Source organism: Sinocyclocheilus rhinocerous, unplaced genomic scaffold (genome assembly GCF_001515625.1).
Source record: "Sinocyclocheilus rhinocerous isolate Xijiao unplaced genomic scaffold, SAMN03320098_v1.1 scaffold504, whole genome shotgun sequence".
Classification (NCBI taxonomy): domain Eukaryota; kingdom Metazoa; phylum Chordata; class Actinopteri; order Cypriniformes; family Cyprinidae; genus Sinocyclocheilus; species Sinocyclocheilus rhinocerous.
The window spans coordinates 1,187,474-1,206,416 of NW_015645076.1; the positions used below are offsets into that span (position 1 = coordinate 1,187,474).

Below are 18,943 nucleotides of genomic sequence, written 5' to 3' on the forward strand. Positions count from 1 at the left end.
GAACGTCGGTCCTGGAGAGCCGCAGCCCTGCAGAGTTTTGCTTCAACCCTAATCAAACACACCTGAACAAGCTAATCAAGGTCTGAACGGTTACTAGGGAGCTACAGGCAGGTGAGTTTTAATTAGGGTTGGAGCTGAACTCTGCAGGGCTGCGGCTCTCCAGGACCGGAGTTCGCCACCCCTGCCATATAACTATAAACTATGATAAAAGCTCATTAGCATGCATTGAATAATCCCATGTTGAAGCACAAAAATAAAAAAATAAAAAAAATATTGCGACCAAATCATGTGCTTGTGCGACCAGCTGAGAAAGTTAGTTGCAAAAGAGCGACCAGTGGGAAGAATGAGTCTGGAGCCCTGTATAGACTATACAGTGCATGAAAAGCAAACTGGTGCTCTTCTGTCTGTTTTGTTTACAACCTTGTGTTGTATAAAAAGCACAGTAATCAGATCAAATAATCGCGATTAGACTTGTGCCGGTATTCGGTAATGCGATATATCACGGTAATGAATATGCACAATATTGTTATCGTGGGCACTTCTAAATACCGTGAATAATTCTATATTACAGAAGAACCTTTTGAAGCACCTTTATTTTTAAGAGTGTAGTTTGTTGTAGCGGCTGATTCAGTAAAAGAAGACCAAACTTTGCCAAATTCCCCATCTTTCAGGTTAGAAAATGTGACTTTCCTGGGACTGTATGCCATTAGTCCACTAGATTAAACACCTGAAATGACTCTTTAAAATACTCTTCATCATTTGATCATTATTTTTGCTTTAATTTGACATTCCCAAACCTGTGAAAGGGATATGGAGATAGGGCTGTAACCACTACACATTCCCACAATCTTACATTTTTACATTTGCCCCCCCTTATTCTTGAATTTTTGGTTTATGTCTTTGTGTGGAGCTGAAGTCTGCTGTAATGCTTGGCTCCTTTTTTTTTTACCCACCATAAGCTGCTGCCGGTTTCACTGCATGCTGTCATTTAAGCTGCAGGAAGCAGATCTGTCTCTGTCTTCTATCGCTCTTAACTCTCCAGTATAATTACAAGCTTTAGCTTACTGTCCAGAGGAGAAGTCATGGCTTATTCTCGTAAGACGTAAGGTCTAAACACAACATCAACAACGCAGATGTTACATGAGGTTTACGTGTTCTGTTTCCAGGTAGCGCAAAAACCTCCGCAGGCGTGTTTTGTTAGGATGTGATTAAGAGTTCCTTTTAAAGGTTTCACCTCATTTATCTGAGGTTATATGGCTTTGGTTTGGTTTTGTGGAGGCGTCTTTGGGTCCAGTCCTGATCCTTCATCTGTACCACACCAGGAGGCTGCTTTTTACGTAATCAAATGATGTTTTGCGCTACCTAGGATATACAGCAAAAAATCAACATCACATCAAGCTTGGGATCAGTGAGAAATGGAGAATTTCAAATTGTTTTTGGATTAAGAAAAATCATAGTAATTAAGAGAAATGTGGGATCAACAGAGGCCACACGTAACATGTGTTGTTTTATTAGAGGAGGCAGCTGTGGTGGTAGACAGGGAAATCCCAATATAACCTCGACAAAACTGCTGAAACAAAAACAAAACAAATTTAATGATGGATTAGTCTTCAGGTCAAGAAAGCATAGTATAATTTTAAAAGTAAAGTCCATATCCACTAAAATTCAGTTCTCAGATGCTCTATGTTTTATCCATATACTTTGTTGCAAAAGCTGTTTACTGACTGAAATAACCTGTATGCAACCTGCATGTATACAATCATTTTTCATAGTTTTTTTTCTTGGTTGGGTGTTCATTTGACAGGATGAAATTTTGCTTGCTGTTCTTCCTTCTCTAAAGGTCATTGCCTCAATAGTTGTAATTTAAGTCTATTAAATGTAATTAAATCTATTCAAAGTCTTTCACAGTGAGTTAAAGGTGAAATATGTAATTTCAAAAAGGATGAAGTAATGAAGTTTCCCAGTTTTCCATTGGTCGGCCAAACAGACAGTCCCACCCCCAACTCACACCACTGACCACTCAAACAGAACCACAGTGTTTACACTTTCTGGGGGCGGAGCCTACAAATGAATTAAGCCGGGATAGGAGAAAGTATTTTAGCACTGAAAAAAATTACACGCTTCACCTTTAAAACTTGCATCATTCAGTAGATACTCATCAGGAAGAGGGCATTCTGTATTTAAGCTCCTTTTTAAAGTTATTTATCACTTGTTTTGTACAGACTGTAATTTTAGCAGATGAGAACAATGTTATTAACAGCTGTGTGTTTGACAGGTGTTAGCTGTGTGTGTGATTCATTGGGAGAGAGTGCGGGGATGCCGTTCCTCTGTTTTCCTGTTCTTCTTCTGGCTGTTGGGCGTGGTCTGTTCCCTTATTCCACTTCATGCAAAGGTCCAGCTGGCTTTGGATCAGGTGAGAGAAATGACAATTGACACAGACCCCAAATCTGGGAAATATCAGTTTCATGGTACATTCACAAAACCCTGGACTAACCCTCCTCCACATTTGGATGTATTAAACAAAACACAGGTGCACGCATGAAAACATCCTCATACTCAAACATACAGACAAACACAGATGCATACATGGTCATACAGTAGATACATATCCACACATGCACAAGCAAATGCATCGCAGCACACTCTCCCAAACACACAGCAGCTCAGCATTCCAGCAGTTTCTACTTTTAGCACTGTTGATTTTCCCCAGGTTTGGACTTGGTTTGTCACATTCATATCATAAGTTCAGGTGAAGTCCAAGTAGGTGTTAGTTTGAAACATATGTCAGAAAGTGTTTAAATCTGACTTTTGCCCCTACTGGATCTTATAGTGTGTGGAAGTGTTTTTCTTTAAGACAAAATTCTAATTTTTTGATCACCTTCACTCGATGTAAATCACTTGGGTTAAGTTAATTCTTTTATTTAATCAAATAATTAAAATCTAATGCTTTAAATATTTCAAAGTTATAAACATTTTTATGTGCCATGTCAATAACCAGTCCATAGTACGTTTCTAAGCAATTTTATATGCCACACAGTCCTTTTCAGCCCAAGGACAAAAACACAGCTAACAAGAAAACAGGTTTACCAGTTTTAGAAATGAGATTAGGCAGTTCTGACCTATGTCATGCAAAAATGGGTCAAACATAAAGACAGATAAGCATATTTCACTGGCATGCTGACTTTATGCTTGAATAAGAGTAGGAAGAGATTTTGACTGGCCTACATTGTGACCACCGAAACCACTCTGGCCTTGTTTTTTATTTTGTGGTGTGGTTAAGAATAAAGCCACTATCTTGGCAAGGGTCTCCACGGCCAAACGGATGTTTACTACAGATTTGTCTCAACATGGCTTGCGCTCCAATAGTGAAGCCAGGATGCTATATCCAGGACACCAGAAAGACAAACTTAGAATCTACTATATGTATAGAAATGCATGAGCAGCATATGAACAGCACATGTGAAGCGTTTGTAAATATAGCTACTTTTGGCTCATCACCAGCAAATAGTGGCCGGAGGCTTGAACAGCAGCAATCTATGAGTTTCCAGATTGTAGCGTGACTTGAGGCCTTTTATGGCTCTTTTCATACGTAATTCATTTATATAAAGCAGGCCATTAAAGAGTTTGGTTTTCACCATGATTTGCCTTAACTGTTCAAAATAAGCTTTACTATGTTGTTAATGCTCGTGCACACCCATGTCTTCTGACATTAGGCGAAGTAAGAAGGGGCTCTGCACTGCAGCACTGCACGATTTCTTACAGAATAAACAACAGATCATATTTTTTTTACATTAATCCTTAGTTTGGGAAATGACATCACTCCATTTTGAAATGTCCTCCGTAAACAAGCCCTTCAAGGTTCATTAGGAGATGTAGTTTTGGGCTGGATAATCACCAACAAGGTGTGTTCCAGAGTTCCATAAGAACAGAATGTTCAGCATGTAAACAACGTGTTGGGAAGTCTGCGGATCGGGACTGGAATAACATCACAGTAGCATTATGGGAAATCCTTGGTTGTGGTACTCGTTTAAAATGGAAAGTCTGCCTGCGCTCTCTTTTTCTGCCATCTGTATGTGATTGTTGATTCTGGTGTCTCTGCTTTTCAGGGTCTTTCTCCAGATATTGTGCGGTATTTGGCCTTTTTCTCGTATTTCGCCCTGCAATTGGGGCAACTCTTCCTCAGCTGTTTTGCAGACCGGGCACCCTCAGGCAAAGCCGCCCTCAAGGTACGAATGGGGCAAACTCTTCATCAGCTAAAATAATCCCTCACAAACAATCCTGTGGTGAATTGCTGTTGTTTACTAGTGTTCTTATGTAATATAGAACACAACCCCTCCATTTTGAAGTGAATTATGGTAATGGTGGTAGCAACTTTTGTCTCCCGCAAGTATGTAGCACTTAGATATTAGCTATTGGATAAGAAAGATGTTTTTCAGCAGTCAGCTTGACTCATCAACATGGACACTCTGTGGTCCTCCTTCCCGGATAATGATATATCCTTTTTTTAAACTAAATCCTTGACTCATTCTGCCCACTGTTTGGTTGTTATGTATGCAAGTTAGACACAGAGCAGAGCAACACAGAACGTAATCTCCAGACATCTCGTGAGATAGTGGTCCATCTGACTGTTCTCCTCCAGAGAAAAACAAGGAAACAAGCTCAGAGTGGAATTAGTTTATGATGAAGTTTATGATGAGGTTCTAGCCACAGACGTCGGTGCTACAACCCTTGATCCCCTCCTGGCCCAGTCACTTCCTGTGTAGGGTTACTCACAGTTACTCACTCTTCAACACTCCTGAAGAGTGAGACCTCCGGTGAGGAGGTGAGAGAGAGAGTGAGTTTTTGGGTGGATGGTTGTACAGGCAAGGGGGCAGCACTGAGGTCAGCAGTGGGTGGAAGTGTGTTACTGTGGCACATACACACAAACACACACAAAGATAGAGGTCTACCACTCTTACTCACAGGCACTTTCACACTGTTTCTCTGTTTACTCTTGAGTTCAATGTTGCCAAATATGATTTCTAACCACTGCTTTCTCCATCCAAGAAAGCAAAACTGTGAAACTCTTCTTTCTAAAACTGACTGTTGACAGTTTCACACCTCGTTATTATTGTGTATAATGTTATAATATAAATATAATTGTACCTCTATCATATTTTAATTAACACGTTTGATTTGGTTATTCAAATGAAGACACTGCTAGGCATCAGTATTGGACAATACATTGTAATGTTAATGGTACCGGGGTAATAAGTAAAGTGGGCAAATATATTTAAGTCAATGAATTATAGCCAAATGACTATGTGATGATGGGACCCAATGGTATTTCAAGTTTGCCTATAGTTAAACCCCAAAAATAAAATGTTTACTCAGAGTTTGTAAGCACATAGGCATTTTATTTCATATTTACTTAAACACATATCCCACATTCTGTACTTTTTGGACATATAGTGTATTTGTAGCCAACTTGTTCTTGTTCTTTTCTCAGAATGCATGTCCTGTTCAAGATGCATCATTCTTGTCCAAGATCCTCTTCTGGTGGTTCAGCGGGTAAGGAAATAAAAATGATTTTGAATAGCATTTCTAATTTCTAACTCTTTTAAATACTTGTTGGTCCAGTGAAAGTAATGCATTTAGTTTGTGTTATGTGTGCTTCCAGGTTAGTTTTTAAGGGATACCGTTCTCCTCTGCAAGCAGAAGATCTGTGGAGTCTGAGGGAAGAGGATACATCTGAGAAGATAATATCTGACCTGGAAGAAGAATGGACAGCGGAGCGCACCAAGTTACAGCAGTAAGTTTCATTGAAATAACAGACAAGTTTTTCCCACATGTGACATTTTGAAGCACATGTACATTTATATTGTTTCTTGATGTTGCTGTGGATCCTCATGTTGCTTTGATCAATGCAATCACATTTCCATCTGAAAGATGCCCACAAAAGAGACAGACCTAAAATAAGTCAAAAGGAGCACTACTGCGTACATGGCCGAGACAGGAGGATTGTGTCAATTGGTTGGCTTGTTAACACTTTTCTGTTTTGAACATACAGTGTTTTCAAGTCATCTGAAATCCTCTTTTAAGGCCTCGCATGTAAGAGGTCCCATGCATTTTACAATTCGTGGAAATTTGCGCTGTGGCACAGGATGTTTTAATGTCATTCTGTTTTCAGTTACAACTTTCAAACAGGGATTAAAAAGCTTAACTGCATTAAGGCTTTAGCACCAATTTCTTATGCACATGTCCGTTTGCCTCTTCTCCATCTACAGGCAGGAGAACCACCTAAGCACCAGTATTGCCTTGGGATCTCGACTACCAGAGCAGGCCCAATTTCTCAGGAAGATTCAGAAAGAGCAGAGTTGGGGATTCTGTCTCTTACGGACCCTTGCGCGTAGCTTCGGACCCTACTTCCTAAACGGGACGCTGTGCCTCATGGTCCACGATGCCTTCATGTTTTCAGTTCCACAGGTTCTAAGGTGAGAAAGACAAAGCAGATTTAATGAGTCATCTTGGCCCAGTCCTTAGTTTAAGTTAATAAACTTTGAGCTTTTGGTATATCTAGGATAAGTTAGGATTTGGGCTGTGTTTATGAGAAATTCTGCCTTCAAATAAACACAGATGGCCCCTCTGTGCTTTTAAAGACAGCTTTCTAGGTTATCAAAATATTTTTAGAAGAGACAACTTACGGTTCATAATATCTTGGGATGAAAACAGGAAGTGGCGGTGTGCGGCAGGTGCTTGAGTCAGAGACGCCATGCCAGCCAGACAGAGATCATGCTGTTTATGCCCACAGAGAAGCAATTATGGCTTCAAGTCTGAAAGCTTGAGAGAGCGAGAGATGACCACAGCATTCTGTCCGCCGTAGACGTGTTAGCTTCGGGGAGGGTAGAGGAACACTGTCGGGGTTGTGGTTACTATAGGCAAGCAGCCAGCTAAATGGGAGGTTCAGTCAGCTCCCTGCAAGCTGTAGCTGGGAGATCCAAACTGTAGCAAGTACATGTATTGTACTGGGATCCACTGTCAAAAAAGGTGGACTTTGATGGGAACTGTGGAAACATTCAAGGTCTTCTGCCCTCAGAGTAACCAACGTGGATTTTGTAGCATTTGGTTAGCATTCAGAAAAACATTTTTCCAGTTGAACATGCTACTTCTTGCTAGGCTCAACAAATCTACCATTCTTCATTTTCAAAACATTTTCAAAGAAAGCTGTGGGTTTAAGCGCTACTGTAAACCTTGAGCCTAACCATAATGGTTGGATGTGGTCTGCTACAGAGGAATCTAGACAAATGCTTAGCTGCATCAGAAATCAGAAAATTTCTTCGTACTTTATAGTGCCTTCATTCAAACCCCTTTCTTTCTCTTTTTATTTAAGTCTGTTGTTAGGCTTTATGAAGGACGAGGACGCTCCGCTGTGGAAGGGCTATTTCTATGCCTCTCTTATGTTCCTCCTGTCCTGCCTTCAGTCTGTCTTCAACCACCAGTACACATACACCTGCTTTACTGTGGGCATGAGGGTTAAAACAGCTGTCATGGGTCTGGTCTACAGAAAGGTGGGCAATCTAACCAGCACAAAAGCCTTATGTATGATTCTGTGATTGGTCCTTAATTTTTAAGTAAAGGGAGTATGTGCAGAAATATATATATTTAAGATTAATTTACCAACATTTTATGGACCATGCCATGTAATTTCGTAGACTCATCTTGTGGTTGAACTACTGAACGTCCTGATAATGCAATGTTGTGTTGAATTTTCAGCTTGACCAATTCAAGTCAATTCAAATGCACTTATGAAAGGGAGTCAGTCCAATTTTTTAATCACTCCTTTTCTCTTCTTTTGTGTCTGCATCTTGTTTTTCCTCAGTCTCTTGTCGTGAACAGCGCATCACGCAGAACATGCACAGTGGGGGAGATCGTCAATCTGGTCTCTGCTGATACCCAGAAGCTGATGGATTTTGTGGTGTATTTCAATGCGGTGTGGTTAGCACCCATTGAGGTCACACTCTGTCTCTTCTTTCTTTGGCAGGTGAGGGTGCATATGTTTGCTTATTTTCATTATTTTCATTCTACTCCAGTAAACTGTCTCCATTCTAGGAATATGAGTTAAATCCGAATTTCTTTCTAAGCATTTGGGGATATTGGTTGAATAGCTGTTTTATCTTTCCAAGAGAAATAAATGAGACATGTCTTATTTGACTTATTTCAGCAATTAGGACCATCTGCTCTTGCAGGCATTGCCACTGTGATCTTCATTTTCCCTCTGAATGGATTTATTGCAAGGCAGAGAAGCAAACTCCAGGTACTTTAATGATGTAACTCAGGATTCATGTGTTGTCACTCATCTGCTCTTTGAGGCCTGGACTCCGGGGCCACGGAATGGAAAATCAAAATGTTCTTGATACATGTATTTACAGATATATAAGAGGTTACTCTACAATAAAACATACTGCAAGTTCTATACCTGAAAGATGTTTTCTAAATATGTTGCATTGCAAGCTATGGCAGTGCCATGTATTTTAGTTCTTGGAGGCAAGTACATTTATTTATGACATCTGAATTATATCTGAATGAGATTCTCATTAAAGGAGATGAAAATGTGTTCCTTGTTTATCTCACCCACTAAAATTCTCTCTGAGACATGAGACCATAGAGGAGCGCTATGAATGAGTGCTAAAGTAAGTCAGCGTGAAGGGTCCACAGCTGGTTTAGATAGTGAAGTGAGCAGAGCGTGGGTGTATGGGTTGGATTCAAGCTTAGCTTGCTCCTTTGAAGTTCCCCATGCTTCCTCCAAAGCAAAGTAACCACAATGCTTGCAAACGGCAATAAAGCTTAAATTTTCTTTTCAGAAAACAACAGACATTTGGCATGCCACTAATTGAGTCAATCTCTCAGCTCATAGCTATTGTGTTCTAGAATCTCTTAACATGCAGTTAGGAATTGATTGCCTTCTTCAGTATCAATGATTCTGGTGTGAGATCATCCTGCTGAAAACCCAAATTGATGTGATGCTGGTCTAATTGGTGGACCAGTATAACCATCCTGTTCATCAGCAAATCATAGCTGGCTAAGATGGTTAATGGTAATGGTGGTTGACCATGAAAGTTTTTCTGGTTCAGTTAGTCAAAAAGGCTTTGTAGGAACATCAGAAGACCAGTATTCAAAACAAAACACTTGCTGGTAACCAGCTATGCGGCTTTTTTTCAGCTGGGTAGCTTCAATACTTCAAATATGTATTTAGTGGTTTCGTGACAAAACTTGTGATGTTTAATGACAGTTTCCTCTTTTCTGGTCCTTCCACAGGAGATACAAATGAAGTACATGGATGGACGGGTCAAGTTAATGAATGAGATTCTGAATGGTATCAAGATCTTGAAGTTCTACGCTTGGGAAAAAGCTTTTCTGGAGCAGGTCCTGGGATACAGAGAGAAGGAGCTAAAAACTCTGAAGAAATCACAGATCTTATACTCTGTGTCTCTTGCCTCCTTCAACTCCTCATCCTTCCTGGTGAGAAAAAAAACATGATTCTTAAGTAATGCTTCAGGCCACACTTTTGGGAAAGAACTAAACCTAAGTTTACATTATATAGAAGTAATGATTGTAAACATATATTACCTAAGTCAGGATGTGATATTGTTTTTTTTGACTGCAATTTCCATTCTTTGCCAGATTGCTTTTGCCATGTTTGGTGTCTATGTGCTCATTGATGATAAGAATGTTCTGGATGCTCAGAAAATCTTTGTATCAATGGCTCTCATCAACATACTAAAAACTCCCTTAAGCCAACTTCCTTTTGCCATGAGCACAACCATGCAGGTGAGAATGCATTAATTCTAATATTATATTCTGCCCTGATTATTTAAAGAGCAGGTCATATGGGTGTTCGAAATATATATTTTTTGCAGTTTGTAACATAGCTATCCTTCAATGTAAACAGTCTGCAAAGTTGTTAATCAAAAAAGTGCATGATAAATAAAGATATTGTCTCTCAAAAGAAAGAGTCGACTTTGAACCACCTTAACGAGATTTTCGAATCTTCTGCCTGTTACCTATATACATCACAAGCTAACACATTTGCATAATCCCCGCCTGTCCGCGAAATACGAACACTCTGACCTGCCCACAAACACCTCCGCTAGTTAGTGTACATCATGTTGAGAAGACGCTGTGTTCTGCGCTGTGAAAGCAAGTTTGTTTTGTTTTCATTGCCGAAAGATGATTATGTGAAGAATCAGTGGTTAAAATAATTTTTTTCCACGATACCACAGCAACACAATTCAAACCTTTTGTTGTGTGCTCGTCATTTTGCAGAGGACTGCTTCTCTAATCTTGGCGAGTGCAGTGCGGGATTTGCTAAACGCTTTTCAATAATAACAATGAATGCAATAAAATTGCTGTCACATCACGTAAAGTACCACAAACAAAGTTTAAACTTAGCACTGAGAAACGTCCTGATTAACCCTTACCAAAAAGTAGTATACTTCAAGTTTATTTTATTAAGTATACTTAAGTTATATTTCTGAGAAGTACATAAAGCCCATTTCTGAGAAGTACATAAAAAGTAGACTAAAAGTATACTTTCCTATTTTTTAGTTTAAAAGAAGTATACTAATAGCACACTTGAATAAACTTCTTTTTCGTAAGGGAAGTCGTGCTAGCGATGGAGTTTCCAGTTGAGCGACTGCATCGGTATCATCCTTTTTTGTAACCTTATAGCATCTTTGTTTACAAGTAACCCTCCGGAGCAAAAAATTAATTATGCTAATGTGCGTTTTGTTTCCGAATATGGAAAGACCAGTCACAACAGACTTGGTCAGCTGACCAATCAGAGCAGAGTAGGTTTATGGAAGGGAGGGGTTTACAGACCTTTAGCTCAGAACTGCTTCGAACGAATAGTTTCGAAATCATTGAAAAATGATTCTAATACGACAATGTTTTCTGACTTAGATGCATTTAAACCTGTTGTAGGGGACTCCAACACAATATTAGGACACCATATGTACCATCTGACCTGCACCATAAAATACCATATGATCTGCTCTTTAATGATGGTGTCTGTATTCAGTTATTTCTTACTGATCTTTTAATTAAATGTACAAATTATTCTTGTGTTGCAGGCTCTTGTCTCTTTAAAGCGTCTGGGGAAATTTCTTTGTCAAGATGAACTCAAACCAGACAATGTGACAAGGGAATCCTTTAAATCCGGTGAGAGATCACTTGTTGACAAACATTATTGTGCAATAGTTTAGTAAGGCTAAAAACAGACTTAATGTTGCCTTCGAACGAATAGTTTCGAAATCATTGAAAAATGATTCTAATACTACAATGTTTTCTGACCTAGATGCATTTAAACCTGTTGTAGGGGACTCCAACACAATATTAGGACACCATATGTACCATCTGACCTGCACCATAAATTACCATATGATCTGCTCTTTAATGATGGTGTCTGTATTCAGTTATTTCTTACTGATCTTTTAATTAAATGTACAAATTATTCTTGTGTTGCAGGCTCTTGTCTCTTTAAAGCGTCTGGGGAAATTTCTTTGTCAAGATGAACTCAAACCAGACAATGTGACAAGGGAATCCTTTAAATCCGGTGAGAGATCACTTGTTGACAAACATTATTGTGCAATAGTTTAGTAAGGCTAAAAACAGACTTAATGTTGCCTGTACCCTGTGAGACTTTCCCTCTGCCCCTCACTTCCGTCTAATATGAGTTGAGAGCGAGATTAACAACAGTTTGATAATAGCCTCTAAATTTCACAGTTAGATGGCAGTGATGTCTCATTTCCTCTCACTGGCAAAAACAATCAGAGATCTCTGAAAAATCACTGGATCACCTGCATGTGAATGCAATGTAGCCTACTACATAAAATATATTTTTTGTATATTATGTTTGTATTTATTTATTTTTTTACTTGTAGATCAGCATAGACCTTGCACAAAAACAACAGTCCATTAAAAAACAATTAGCCTTGTGACAAAACGAACACCGCTACAATATGTTGGTTTAAAAAAATGATAGGAGAGATATTAAAGTACCACCGGTATGTTGCCATGAACAACACTCAAACATACAGATTAGCGGCCATTATACAAAGACATTTGCTTGGGGGATGAGGGTGGGCGGCATTCATCAAAGCTGTTCAAGATTTGTGAAAACTGTTATTGTGAAGATAAAGCTTATTAGAGTGTGTAATTACAGTGAGTCTATAATTTCACAAGCTGCAGAAGAAATCTAGTTTCTCAGAAACAATCTCTGTAATTTCAACTGCACTTTTCTCCAGACCAATTTGTGTTTGTGTAGATAGTCTGCCTTCATAAATTGCATGTTATGGTAAGTGATTAAGGCATGATATTACATGATTTACTTTTACTCTTTCATTGTTCCTCTTTACTTGTCAGATGTGGATGGTGTAGTGTTTGAGAATGGAACCTTCAGCTGGTCTAAGGATGGCCCCCCATGTCTAAAACGGTATTATTATCCAGAAGGTTTCCACAAGGCTCCTGAATACACAATCAGGCAATAAGTGTCCAAGTTTAAGCAACTTCCCCCCTCACTTACTCTGTGTTTTGGAGCAGGATCAGTGTTAGAGTTCCCTGTGGTTCACTGGTTGCTGTTGTCGGCCATGTTGGCAGTGGGAAATCCTCGTTGCTTTCTGCCATACTTGGGGAGACTGAAAAAAGAAGCGGGGCCATCTCAGTCAAGGTACTTAAACTAATCAACCATAAGTCTTATTGTATATACTTTATGAAATATAATTTTGAATGGCATGTTATGATTATACACAAAGTGACCACAATGACAGCCCTGCCTTTCAAAGTAGAATCATATATTGCAATTATAAAAATACATGAGGTACAATGGTCTGAGACCACACTGAAAATCAAATTTAAATCTGGAAATAAACAAAATGTTTCAGCAATTTGAAAATGTTAATACAAAGAGACAATACGAAGTAAAAAATGAATAATATTATTTAATATTCTGCACTATTTCAAGGCTACTAATCAAATTTCAAAGTGCAAAATAGTTCATCTTTACTGTTGGTTGTCTTCTTAGCATTTCTTTGCTCCTGTCAATATAGGGCTCAATTGCCTACGTTCCCCAGCAAGCTTGGATCCAAAATGCCAGTCTGCAGGACAACATTCTGTTTGGACGGGAAAAAAAGGAAAGCTGGTATCAACGGGTGCTGGAAGCCTGTGCCCTGCTGCCAGATCTGGACAATCTGCCTGCAGGAGACGCCACTGAGATTGGAGAGAAGGTGAGACCCTCGTACTTTACCCAAAGTAGAGGACTGAGCTTGTATGAGCTAAAGTTCCATGATTCAAATTGATTAAATAGGATCAATAAGCATCCATGAGACCAATCACGAATTATCATAGATCTGTATATAAATCTTGATATACAGCTAGATAAAAATAGTTTCTGCATTGTCTTTTGACAGGGTTTAAATTTGTCTGGAGGACAGAAACAGAGGGTGAGCCTGGCACGTGCTGTTTGCAGGAAAGCTGACGTGTACCTACTTGATGACCCCCTGTCTGCAGTGGACGCACATGTTGGTCAACACATCTTCAACAAAGTCATTGGACCCAAGGGCATACTGAGAGACAAGGTGAATATCACTGTAGTGTTTACCCTACAGATGAAGTGGGGGGTAATTTTCTTGCTTCTCAGCATTTCCAACATCTAACATTCAACATTTCTTTTTTAAGACACGGGTTTTAGTGACCCATGGAATGAGCTTCCTGCCTCAGGCGGATTTGATTCTGGTTCTAGTGGATGGGGAGATCAGTGAGCGAGGCTCCTATCAAGAACTTCTGAACCGGAATGGTGCTTTTGCCGATTTCATCCACACCTTTGCAAGCTCTGAAAGGAAAGAGTGCTTTTCAGAGGCCTCCCAGAGAGGTAATATTACTGTGGTGTGTGTCAAATCCAACTGTTGCTTTGATGTGAAAAAACTTAGTATGGTTTGAATTTTATTGATCATTTTATGTTTAATCCATACACTTGCAGGCTCCAGAAGACTGTCCGTAAGATTGAGTGTTACTGAATACATGCCATTTTCCAGGGATCTGTCCCAAGAGCAGCTTATTAGGTATGGGATTTTAAATTTGTTTATACAATGCTACTGAATATGACTTTAAATGGCACAGAAAACAGGAGCTGACACTGTGGTGCAGAATGACTGCAGTTAAAGCTGGGTGACTAATAAGAGTGTTGCAGTGATCCCTATTTTTGTAGGCCAACCCAAAAGTGTATAACTGATAACAAAATGTTTATGAAACTGAAACCTAAATACAATCAGCAGAAGTCATGCTCGCATGACTGTAACGTCACCACCACTAAGCTTACGACAACTCTTTCAATTCTTATTTAAAATTGGTTTATTAAAAATTTCAAGTAGTATAGTTTGAGTTAGAATTTTGCAACAACATGAGTATAAACATGATGAGGTTATAAAAGCAGACTAGTGAGTAGATGAGTTGTCCTGTTTGGCATGATGATCTTTAAGGTCCATGACAACATCAATAGTCCCATTTAGCCACTTGTTAGCAACCGCATTTTTCAGGAAATAAAAGGTCAAGAAAAAGAAAATCACTGATGTTTTTTATGACATAAAATAAAACCTGAAAATATCTGGAGCCATTTTTAACCACAGACCTTTTTCAGGAAAAAAATGAAGAAAAAAAATATATATATATACTGTATATATATAGACTTCTGGAATGCTATCTCATTTATGGATTTTTAGACTATAGCACTTGCTTTTGTGCATTAGTTATTCACTAAATATGAGAAGCATAAAGATTGTTGATTGATTCAGACTCAAATCTCTTTCAGTGGTGACACAAACAGTATTACAATTGAGCCACTGCCCGATTCTGATGAGGACCACATCCCAGAAGACTTGGGCAAACTAACTAAGGTTGATAAAGCACGGATAGGCAGAGTAAGTTCATTTATCTTAAAACTTGATGACATTCTCTTTCTATTAACCATATGTATGTTTGGCTTATGATCTCAATTTTCCCTCTGTCTCAATAGGTCAAACTTGAGATGTACATTGAATACTTCCGCACCATTGGTTTGCCTTTAATAGTTTCCATTGTATTCCTGTACGCCTTCCAACAAGCAGCATCTCTGTCTTATAATTACTGGTTAAGCTTGTGGGCTGATCAGCCTGTCATCAACGGCACTCAATTAAACACGGATCTGAAACTGGGAGTCTATGGAGCTCTCGGCTTCGCACAAGGTCAGCAGAGTCTTAGTGTTTTACACCAACAGCTCAAGTTATGATTCAAGTAAACTAAACTAATTAGAATTTCTTGTGTTTTAGGAACTGCCATATTTGGTACCACGTTGGCCATCTCATTAGGGTGCATCATCGCCTCCCGCCATCTTCACTTGGACCTTCTGAACAACGTGCTTCACTCCCCTATGTCGTTCTTTGAGTCCACTCCCAGTGGAAACCTCCTCAATCGTTTTGCTAAAGAGATAGATGCCATAGACAATATGATCCCTGATGCGCTGAAAATGATGCTAGGTTACTTCTTCAAACTCATGGAAGTCTGTATCATCGTGTTGATGGCCACTCCTTTCGCAGCCGTTATCATTCTTCCTATGGCATTCCTCTATGGTTTCATACAGGTGCGCCTGAATCTGCATTTATGCGGTTAAGGAAAGAAGGCTAATTTGCAAGAACTTTCTAAAACCCATCTGCTGAACCAACAATACCTGAATTCAGCAGTAATGATCGAAATCATTGACTTTCTTGGGATATGACAATAATCTCTCTCTCACTCTTTTTAACCTTGAAGAGTTTCTACGTGGCCACGTCCTGCCAGCTGCGGCGGTTGGAGTCAGTGAGTCGTTCTCCCATCTACACGCACTTAAACGAGACAGTGCAGGGTGCGAGTGTCATCCGGGCATTCAATGAGCAGTCACGCTTCATCATGGGTGCCAATCACAAGGTGGATCATAACCAAACTGCTTACTTTCCCCGTTTTGTAGCCACAAGGTGAGTCACTCCTCAAAATTCAGTTTCACAATCACAATAACATCTACATTCAGGAAAATTTCACAAACTGGAAGCGTTCTTGTATTCAGAAACAACTAGGTGGGTGCAATGGAATGGGACAGCCTTTTAAAAAACAGTGCTGATGCAATTCTGCACATTCAGTGTCAATGCCACATTTTATGGGACCTCTCTACACTACTGTGGTGGGCATCCTGTAACACTGATATTGATTGCTTGACATTGATATTAACTTCATTCTGGGGTGTCTTCTTGTGCAGGTGGCTGGGTGTGAATTTGGAGTTCCTGGGTAATGGAATTGTCCTTGCTGCTTCTATTCTCTCTGTGATGGCAAAAGGAACCCTGAGCCCTGGGATGGTCGGTCTGGCCGTGTCTCATTCACTTCAGGTGTGAATCATTCCAATTGACTCTAGAATCCGACATTACTAACACAAATATTACGAGAGCCACCCTCAAACCAAAAAAGCTTTTAACTCTTGCACAAGATCTGCTGTGGTGTATCTTTCAGCTGTGGTGAGCCATTTTCAAATGAAAAAGCATAGAAGAAATGCATGGAAAATCCATTATTTGTAGTTTGTCTGTGTTAGATCAGACAAATCAGATCCCATCCATGGTGACTGTTTTAATGCTTGAATGTGTTTGCTGTCTCTCAGGTGACAGGTTTCCTGAGCTGGATTGTAAGGTCATGGACAGATGTAGAGAACAACATTGTGTCAGTTGAGAGAGTGAAAGAGTATGCAGACACACCAAAAGAGGTGAGTGTGGCTGTACAGCATAATTAAAATTCAATCTATTAAAATATATATATTTTTAATAGTTAATTTTATCCGCTTTTATTTCCAGATGTAAATCATTTTTTCTTTGTTGGTCAGTAATAGCAAGCATTATTACTGTCTATATCATTATTTACAGGCAGCTTGGAGCATAGAGGGAAGTTCTTTACCGCTATCTTGGCCTCAAAAAGGGACCATTGAATTTCAGGATTATGGCCTTCAGTATCGTAAAGGCCTAGAGTTGGCCCTGAAGGGCATTTCTGTTCACATCAAAGAGCGGGAGAAGGTACAAGTGAAGACTTTGAAATTTTCTACATCAGCATTTACTATAAAATATTATTGCTGTTTATATTATATGGGTGATATATACCTTGCCTCTTCTCTTGAACAAGGTTATATTCTTGTAGACCTTGAGGGAGTAGCTCACTCAAAAATGTCATCATTTACTCATAAAGATATATAGCCACTGTAATGTTCTAACTAGGATATATGGTGAAAATTCATTAGTGTACATTACTGTAATTATACATGACAAACATTTGGTGGGATTGTAGTAATGCAAAATGTTCCTGATAATCATTCCATCATTTCTTTGTCTGGAAGTCAAGCAATGTTGAAAAAGTTCCTGCAGTCTTATTCTTTGGTTCCTTAACCTTTCAGATTGGTATTGTGGGAAGAACTGGTGCAGGAAAATCATCTTTGGCTCTTGGAATTTTCCGTATCTTGGAAGCAGCAAAAGGACAGATCTACATCGATGGAATCAACATTGCAGAGATCGGGCTTCATGATCTAAGATCCCGCATCACCATCATTCCACAAGTGTGTACACAACTGAGATACTCCACCTGGAACCAAAATTACTCTATAATTTCTTCTTCACATTGTGGCAATTTCAAATTATTATGAACTCCTCACCAGTCTGTTTTGCAATTTTAATATCCTTCCAGGACCCAGTGCTGTTCTCTGGATCTCTCCGTATGAACCTTGACCCCTTCGATGCCTATTCAGATGAGGAGGTGTGGAATGCCCTGGAACTTGCTCACCTTAAAAACTTTGTGTCTGAACTTCCAGATAAACTCAATCATGAGTGCTCAGAAGGAGGAGAAAATCTCAGGTATGTGCATCCAAAAGTGCTATTCTTTCATGATTTTAAATAACTAAAAAGTGGTTTAAAGTCTTTTTATTTTAAGTTCACCAATGGCCTGCAAGTTGCAGCCATGACATTTTAATCTGTAGAGATTTTGGATTAACAATGGTGAATGGTTCTCCTCCTGCAGTCTTGGTCAGAGGCAGCTGGTATGTCTAGCAAGAGCTCTTCTCCGCAAGACAAAAATTTTGGTGCTGGATGAGGCAACAGCTGCACTGGACCTGGAGACAGACACCCTGATCCAGTCTACCATCCGCAGCCAGTTTGAGGATTGTGCTGTTCTTACCATCGCACACCGCCTCAATACCATTATGGATTACACAAAGTATGTCATGATCCAAGCCACTGAACAGTGTTTCCCAAACTTTATTCTGTGGCATTCTTAAAAATTGTTCTGTTTGTTGGAGTGGTCCAAAACAATATGGTCACATTTACCGTTGTACCGTTGTGTGAAATCCAGCCTTTTCAATAGGAATTCACGGGATTTGGAATTTCGCATGAGGACGAAATATTTCCTCATGCAGATTTCGCATCGGAGTCGAGCAATTTCTAGTGATGGGAAGTTCGGATCATTTTACCGACTCGGACCTTTGAGTCTCGTTCAGCAAAATGAACAAATCTTTTTTCCAGTCATTTCGTTCATTTCGTTCATTTTAGCAAAATATAATTAAAATATTACGTGTTACTTCCCTAACACGTCTACTACTTACGACGTTGATCACACTACAAACAATACAAAACTATAATGCTCTAAGAAACAGAAAATATTCATTCATTGTTTACCTGGGTCTTCAGTCTATGATTAGTTCACCTCACGCCGCCGCTCACTCAAGCCGGCCTCTGCTCACTCTAGCCCACCTTGTGTGTGACGCTGTGTTTCATTGTGAAAGCGAAACTACTTTGTTTGGCCTTCCAAAAGAGGACACGACTAGAAATCAGTGGTTAAGTTGTATTTACAACACTGTTCCAGAACAGTTCAACCCAAATAT

At 39.4% G+C, this 18,943-nt stretch overlaps 1 protein-coding gene across 1 annotated transcript in view; it reads left to right on the forward strand.

The window, feature by feature from the left end:
* The window catches only part of LOC107705577 (multidrug resistance-associated protein 1-like), a 26,938-nt gene that overhangs the window by 5,133 nt on the left and 2,862 nt on the right, over nucleotides 1–18,943 (forward strand). The window contains exons 4-30 of the mRNA XM_016508899.1: nucleotides 2,276–2,413; nucleotides 4,107–4,226; nucleotides 5,489–5,550; nucleotides 5,660–5,791; nucleotides 6,267–6,473; nucleotides 7,370–7,547; nucleotides 7,859–8,020; nucleotides 8,201–8,293; nucleotides 9,295–9,498; nucleotides 9,661–9,807; nucleotides 11,109–11,196; nucleotides 12,400–12,469; nucleotides 12,577–12,703; nucleotides 13,083–13,259; nucleotides 13,443–13,610; nucleotides 13,711–13,903; nucleotides 14,012–14,093; nucleotides 14,840–14,948; nucleotides 15,044–15,251; nucleotides 15,336–15,646; nucleotides 15,817–16,016; nucleotides 16,295–16,421; nucleotides 16,688–16,789; nucleotides 16,947–17,093; nucleotides 17,468–17,626; nucleotides 17,755–17,921; nucleotides 18,085–18,279. Coding sequence (XP_016364385.1) covers nucleotides 2,276–2,413; nucleotides 4,107–4,226; nucleotides 5,489–5,550; nucleotides 5,660–5,791; nucleotides 6,267–6,473; nucleotides 7,370–7,547; nucleotides 7,859–8,020; nucleotides 8,201–8,293; nucleotides 9,295–9,498; nucleotides 9,661–9,807; nucleotides 11,109–11,196; nucleotides 12,400–12,469; nucleotides 12,577–12,703; nucleotides 13,083–13,259; nucleotides 13,443–13,610; nucleotides 13,711–13,903; nucleotides 14,012–14,093; nucleotides 14,840–14,948; nucleotides 15,044–15,251; nucleotides 15,336–15,646; nucleotides 15,817–16,016; nucleotides 16,295–16,421; nucleotides 16,688–16,789; nucleotides 16,947–17,093; nucleotides 17,468–17,626; nucleotides 17,755–17,921; nucleotides 18,085–18,279 — 4,073 coding nt within the window. The remainder of the gene's footprint in view (nucleotides 1–2,275; nucleotides 2,414–4,106; nucleotides 4,227–5,488; nucleotides 5,551–5,659; nucleotides 5,792–6,266; nucleotides 6,474–7,369; nucleotides 7,548–7,858; nucleotides 8,021–8,200; nucleotides 8,294–9,294; nucleotides 9,499–9,660; nucleotides 9,808–11,108; nucleotides 11,197–12,399; nucleotides 12,470–12,576; nucleotides 12,704–13,082; nucleotides 13,260–13,442; nucleotides 13,611–13,710; nucleotides 13,904–14,011; nucleotides 14,094–14,839; nucleotides 14,949–15,043; nucleotides 15,252–15,335; nucleotides 15,647–15,816; nucleotides 16,017–16,294; nucleotides 16,422–16,687; nucleotides 16,790–16,946; nucleotides 17,094–17,467; nucleotides 17,627–17,754; nucleotides 17,922–18,084; nucleotides 18,280–18,943) is intronic.